At 36.6% G+C, this 7,092-nt stretch overlaps 1 protein-coding gene across 1 annotated transcript; it reads left to right on the top strand.

Annotated features, from left to right (window-relative positions):
• Positions 1–962: 962 nt before the first annotated feature.
• Positions 963–6,283, top strand: LOC110773113 (putative laccase-9). The gene is made up of 7 exons (XM_021977624.2): positions 963–1,148; positions 1,267–1,418; positions 2,361–2,605; positions 2,771–2,896; positions 4,309–4,894; positions 5,371–5,720; positions 5,997–6,283. The coding sequence occupies exons 1-7, from the start codon at positions 1,047–1,049 to the stop codon at positions 6,128–6,130; spliced, it is 1,695 nt and encodes a 564-aa protein (XP_021833316.2). The 5' UTR covers positions 963–1,046; the 3' UTR covers positions 6,131–6,283.
• The last annotated feature ends 809 nt before the right edge of the window (positions 6,284–7,092 follow it).

The raw sequence follows: 7,092 nt of genomic DNA, 5'->3' as shown, positions 1-7,092 counted from the left end.
TTTCTTGTTCTAAAAACAACTTAAAAATTAATTTAAATGAAAAAAGATGAAGGATAGTTTGTAAAAGAACGAAGAGAGTGTGAGAAATTATGTAAAAGGATGAAATTGAAAAATAAATTAGCTGATGTCAGGTGACGTCAGCTGGACCCCATTCAAGTATTTAGTCCAAGCTGGGTACCACTCTATAATTTCTCCTTTGTGTAGACCTTTTTTTAAAATATTTTTTATAGCCCTTTGAGTCTAGTTTGACGTGTTACTTCTCTTACTGGTAATCGACACACGGATCATTGTGGCTATATATGAACAGTTTTTACCGACATAAACCCAGTCGATGACAGATATTTTGCAAGCAGATATGTACGCACGCACTAGTTATGACTACTACTGGGACTTGGGAAATGTCGACGTTCTCCAGTCGTGGCCTTGTGTCCTTTACATGAATGGCTTCAGTCCTTTTTTCTGTTGTGAAGTTATTTGTCTGAACTCTGAACTTATTTGTTGTGCACTGGACCTACTTTCCCGTGCTTTCCGTTTTCCACGTGTTTTTTTTATTTATTTACCAATTTATTTATTTATTTATTTATTTATTTTTTATTTTTTATTTTGGTCCGAATCATAAGGTGGTTCTGGATGGGCCCCAATTATGGGTGACACCTTTAAGCCTTAACCACAACCCAAACTAATCCCCACTCACACCGGGTCGGCCCGTAAGGGGTAAAGTGTTGGCCAAAGTGGTGACTCCGTACGAGAGCAGGGATCGAACCCCTAACCTCTCTTAAGGAATGAGAGTGCCGAACCACTCACCCCAACCACCTTGGTTAATTTTTATTTATTTATTTATTTTTTTAATTTTAACTTTGCGTAGTTTGGTAGGTAAATTTCAAACATGTGGGAGGAAAACTTAGCTACTAATAATAGAAGCAACTTGCCATGAACTCTGTCTATAAATAGGTCTCTACCTGAGACCGAAAACCGCACAACACTTCAAGGGCGACCTGAAGAACACACTAGGAAAAATCGAGATATTTTCTGGCCAAGACCCGAAAATGGAGTTTAAGAAAATGAGTTGGGTCTTAGCCTTTGTAGGGTTTATGTTCTTGGGTGGGATTTGCAAGGCTAATGGACATACCCATTATTATGATTTTGTTGTAAGTGCTTCCTGCATTACACTAACACCATTTTTACAGCCTTCGCATGTTCATCATCATCCGTTGCTTCGGCTCGATTTTTTCATCATTTTTTGTTCTGTTTTGTGATGTTTTGCAGCTGACAGAATCGAATTTTACAAGGCTTTGCGAAACAAAGAGCATCTTAACTGTGAACGGGACTTTGCCGGGGCCGACCATCACTGTCCGGAAGGGAGACACTGCTTATGTGAATGTCCACAACCAAGGCTCATACGGTCTCACCCTTCATTGGTAAAAACTACCAATCCTACCAGCTTAGCTCTAAATTTTTTATAATTATTTTTTTTTGGCATTGACCAATAGTCCAAGATTGCTTATAATTAGCGTTTAAAGATAAGCTTGCTAGATAATTAAGCTTATTGGTGGAAAGTTATGGATCGCTCGTTGTGTGTTTGAATGGATTGACAATGTCTCCACTTGGAATATTCTCTTCTCCATCTCTTGATGGCTCTCCTGGCCAATTCCAATAGCTTACTTACAGGAAGAGAAATCATGACTCTGTAGCTGGTCCTGTCTTTTAGAGAGAAAGAGAAAGAAAGAGAAAGAAAGTGAAAGTGTGAATAACTTTATAAAGATTAAAAAAATAAAAGACCCAGAGGAAGGGAGGGGGGAACGGAACTCTTTTTCCTTGGTTAATATATGTGTCTTGTAAGCAACTCTTTTCCTTAACATTGGGTTTTTCTTATGTGTGTATTTTTTTTTTAACGTAAGTGATAGTCTAAACCAGAGAGGGATGGGGTTTTCACGCATACTGTCAAAGTACTTTAGGAGTTTGAATATGAGACCACTAGTCTGGAAATTGCTATTTTTCAATAAAGTAAACATCATTAACACGCATGCTAAGTCTTTAGTCTTTTTCTTTAATAAACACAAAAATAGAACCTTCGATATTAATTTGACTGCTTCAATTAATTTTCCACCTTAAGAAGAAAAGGAAAATCAAGCTATTAGACAAACTTTTTAATCTTGTTTAAACAGCGTGGAGGGTTTGAACATGAAACTTCTAGTCTGGAAATCAAAAATTTTTTTTTAGTATATATAAATAAGCTGAACACCATTAACGTGCATGCTAAATCTTTAGTCTTTTTCTTGCTTCAATTAATTTTTCGCCGTGAGAAGAAAAGGAAAATCGAGCTAGTAGACAAACTCTTTAATCTTGTTTAATATTTTCAGGCATGGAGTGAAGCAGCCACGAAATCCATGGTATGATGGACCAGAGAACGTAACGCAGTGCCCTATTCAAGCAGGGTCAAACTTCACTTACTGGATTATCTTCTCCACTGAAGAAGGAACATTATGGTGGCATGCTCATAGCGATTGGACACGTGCCACCGTCTATGGTGCCATCATTATTCTACCTGCTCTCAACACAACTTATCCTTTTACAACACCAGATGCAGAGGAAACACTGGTTCTAGGTATTTTTATTTTAATAAAAATTTATATGTATTAGTTATTAATTATTTACAAGGACTGCTGGCCATGCCACAACCACAGACAGGAAAACAAAAAGTGTTACATCAAACAGTGGCATCATTGAATCTTTACTAATTATTTTCCGTTGTCATCTGGTTCGTTGTCAGGATCCTGGTACAAGGGAGATGTGAATGAAATTATTGAAAATGCCCTCGCAACAGGTGGCGATCCCAACGTTTCAGATTCCTTCACCATCAACGGAGAGCCTGGAGATTTGTATAAGTGTTCCAATGGTAATTATCATCAAAGATCCAAATCTAATCTCATTTAATTATTTTTTGTTATTATATGTGAACGTAAGAAAAGCAATGGAGTGTTTTTCTAAGTGGAGTTGACATTAAGGATGACGATAACATTAAGCCTAAATGAAGAAACTTCTAGGTGTCTATGGAATATCATTATTGTTGGAACATGCAAAAGCGGTATACTTTTTTGACTTGTGGTGAAACCAAAAAGTAGTAAGCAAGTTCAAACTAGCTGTTAGTGATACGTCTAGTCTCGATGATAGATTTTTCAGATTTGAACGACAGTAAGTCCACTCCCTTTGAATTCCGTTCAGTAAAGATTGAAATATAACACCGACATGTATTAAACCAGTTAAGTAGGACAATTAAACCAGTTAAGTAGGATAATAAGTCCACTTCTTTCGATTCCCGTTTAGTAAGGATTGAAATATAACACCGACGTGTATTAAACCAGTTAAATAGGACAATAAGTTCACCTCCTTCGAATCCCATTTAGTAAAAATTAAAATATAACACTGACCCTGTATGAAACTAGTTAAATAGGACAATAAGTTCACCCCCATTGAATCCCGTTTAGTAAAAATTAAAATATAACACCGACTTGTAAGTCCATCCCCTTTGAATCCCGTTTAGTAAGAATTAAATGTAAGAATTAAAATATAATACCAACATGTAAGTCCATCCCCTTTGAATCCCGTTTAATAAGAATTAAAATATAACACCTACTTGTATTAAACCAATTAAATAGGACAGTAAATCCGGCCCCATTTTGATGTTAAAGGTGCAACCCTGAGTAATAATGCTTTGGGGATGTTATCAGTTGGACGGATTGCTTTGGGTATCGCAGTGGGGGCAGGGGTCACATGGGGCTGGTAGAAGTGTAGGAGTGAGGGAAGTCGGTCGGTGGGGCTAGGCTAGGTCTGGGTCTTAAATTGAACGTTATGAAAATGAAATATTTTATTTTGTTTTTGGTACGCATGGCACTCTTGCGTTACACATTTCATGAGTCACGTCAACATTGTTAACACAATTTAAGCGCTAACTTGATGGTGAGTTGTAAAGTAAGACTTAAAATATCAGTTATGGGATCAAGGTGGGTCACTCTGAGTTATGCAAGTCAATATTGTATTTTACTATAGTTTAGCAATTAAGCATATATAGACCGTTCAGATTATTGAAATAAAATTCGTACGAGACCCCAAATAATACTTCTCAAATAAAATTACTTGTGGAAGATTATATCAACTACAATCATTTTACAAAAGACATTATTATTTCATTCAAACGTTACTCTACTATAGTGTTTGATTTATTCATATTTATGAACACTGTTTATTTCAAACAACTAACAAACTTTGACATCATTAGTTTGCTAACAACTAATTGATTTCCTGTTGCAGCAACAACATACCGTTGGGTGGTTGATTATGGCAAGACGTATCTTCTCCGCTTAATCAACGCGGTGTTGAATGAAGAAATGTTCTTCGCCATTGCCAACCACAACCTCACAGTGGTAGCTCAAGACGCTGCATACATAAAACCTATAACCACCTCCTACCTCATGATAACTCCAGGCCAAACCATGGACATTCTGGTAGTTGCAAACCAGTCTCCCAGCTCCTATCACGCAGCTTCCGCTCCTTTTGTTGATGGGGATGTTGCATTCAACAACAGCACCACCACTGCCATTCTTCAATACAACGGCAGCACCACCCCCTCAACCATTCCCACTCCGACTTTTCCCAATCCCGCCGACGAAACGGCTGCCTCAAACTTCACTACGCAAGTGAGGGCCTTGGCAAGCAAAGACTACCCAATTAGTGTCCCGTTAAACATCACACACACGCTCTTCATCTCTGTTTCCGTAAATGAAAGAATTTGTCCCAATTCTTCTTGTGATGGGCCAGACGGAAATGCACTTGCTGCAAGCTTAAACAACATCAGTTTTGTGACTCCATCGATTGATATATTGCAAGCCTATTCCGGGTACGTAACGTAATTTGAATTAGTTGCTCAAATTAATTGGTTAATGTGTCGCTATTTTAAGCTGTCAAATTTTAAGCTATATAAAAAAAAAATCCTAAAATTATTGTATATGTTCATGAGAGTTTTCTACGTAGATAAGGTTTCCCAACTAAACACCTCACCCCATATATGTCCATCTCAGCCCATCCCATCCCATATTTCTACATCCTAGTTCCTTCACTGCAAAGGAAATGAATAGTCTCCTAGAAGGGTAAAATGGTAACTGAGCCAAAAGCGTGCGTTTTACTTGTTTTTAAATACAAATAATAGTTTTAATTAATACTCTCTCGAACTCAAATGCAAGAGGGGCTCTGGCTTGCCTAATATTCCACGTCTGATTACTTGTTCTTTTTTTTTTTTTTTTGCAAAACTAGAACTTTGTTTTATTTTAAATTAAAAAAGGATCTAACATAAATGACCTTATTGCCTATATACAGGGCAATTTATGGAGTTTACTCAGCTAATTTCCCACACAAACCTTATATTTTCAACTTCACGGGACACGTGCGAAACGACACAATATATCCTAACTTTGGGACGAAGGTGAGGACTATTGAATATGGTGAAGAAGTTGAGATAATCTATCAAGGGACCAACATGATTGCCGCTGAGAACCATCCGATGCATCTCCATGGTTTTAGCTTCTATTTGGTTGGAACTGGTTCTGGGAATTTCGACCCTAATCAGGCCTATAAGACCTACAATTTGGTTGATCCACCAGAAGTAAACACCATTGGTGTACCAAAGAATGGATGGGCAACCGTCAGATTTAAAGCTGATAATCCTGGTAAGTTCTACTTCTATAGCCACCTAATTAATGTACTTGTCACGTCATTGAGTTCATAGCTAAGTAGTAAGAGCATTTGTCTACAAATAAGTGGTGTCAAGTTCGAACCCGAATGACACCGTTGTGCTCTCCTTCCCAAACTCTGACAAATAATAATAATAATGTACATCTCACATGCCACATGTACGATGTATGTAATTAGGCAAATTAATTAAGAGCAACCATGAAGCCACGTTAACTAACTATTTAAATGAATTATTTGATGATTATTTTCAGGAGTATGGTTTATGCACTGTCATTTGGAAAGGCACGCCAGCTGGGGAATGGCCACTGTACTTATTGTGACAAATGGAAACACCAATGAAACCAGCATGCTCCCAGCACCTGCTTATATGCCTCCTTGTACTTAATAAAGTTTGAAATTTACTTTCTCTTTCATGGATCTCAGTTTATATATTTATACTGAGACTTTGATTTTATTAAGAATAATTGTAGCATCCAAGTTTCTTTAATGTTTGATTATCTTTTTTAAGTGAATATAGTATTGGGGGCTTCTTTTTTTAGTGAATCAACTACATAAAAGATCTTTTTCAATATATTACTTACCTCGATTTCAAAGCAAGCATAAGATATACCTCACTAACGCCACGATGAATCATAGTAGGGATGCTAATTTTCTGTATTTTCTGAAATTTTGGAAATTTTCAAAAATTACTATTTTCGGAATAAGGACGCTAATTTTTTAATATCACTTTATTTTAATTTTCTTGTTAATCATGATTAAGCTTACCCCAAACAAAATCTGAACAATATTTACATTCAAATGACATAAAAGTCACAGTTCAAGATTTTAACTTGTCCAAAATTGAGAATTAAAATACAAACCACAACAATTAACATAGATAACATCCATAACAAAACTTGAAGTTACAACTGCAGTGATTTTCCTTTGCATCAAAAATCTACATACTTAAATAAAACAAAACCAAACAAGATTTGTCAACACCATTCATTCTCGTGACAGGCCTTCCAACTCTTGGCTTACAACTGCAATAACTTTGTATTTTCCAGTTATCTCATCTAAAGCTTTCTGAAAATAAATCCATACCTCAGATTTTCCATGGTTTCCAGCTAAGCCAGACTTCTTGGTCCTTCTTTGCTTCTTTTGTCATTTATAGATCTGTAGTAAACATATACAATAATAAGCGAATCAAATTGCTGTTTCGTTTTTCAAGAGATGAAAGCTATTATTTTGAAGAGATGATTCTCTTGGTCGTTGGGGGATATAGAAGGGAAGGACGACAACACCCACGCGGTCAAGTAATGAGGCACTCAGGCACCAATTAAATGCCATGTTAGAACTTTTTTGTTG

Source organism: Prunus avium, chromosome 8, assembly GCF_965620075.1.
Source record: "Prunus avium chromosome 8, drPruAviu1.hap1.1, whole genome shotgun sequence".
Taxonomy (NCBI): Eukaryota; Viridiplantae; Streptophyta; class Magnoliopsida; order Rosales; family Rosaceae; genus Prunus; species Prunus avium.
The sequence above is the reverse complement of the archived record's forward strand: the minus strand, read 5'-3'. Positions and strand labels throughout refer to the sequence as shown.

Coding starts and splice junctions, on each gene's coding strand:
- LOC110773113 (XM_021977624.2), top strand. CDS start 1,047: ATGGAGTTTAAGAAAATGAGTTGGGTCTTAGCCTTTGTAGGGTTTATG. Junction 2,606..2,770: donor AGAGGAAACACTGGTTCTAG/GTATTTTTATTT, acceptor GTTCGTTGTCAG/GATCCTGGTACAAGGGAGAT. Junction 5,721..5,996: donor ATTTAAAGCTGATAATCCTG/GTAAGTTCTACT, acceptor GATTATTTTCAG/GAGTATGGTTTATGCACTGT.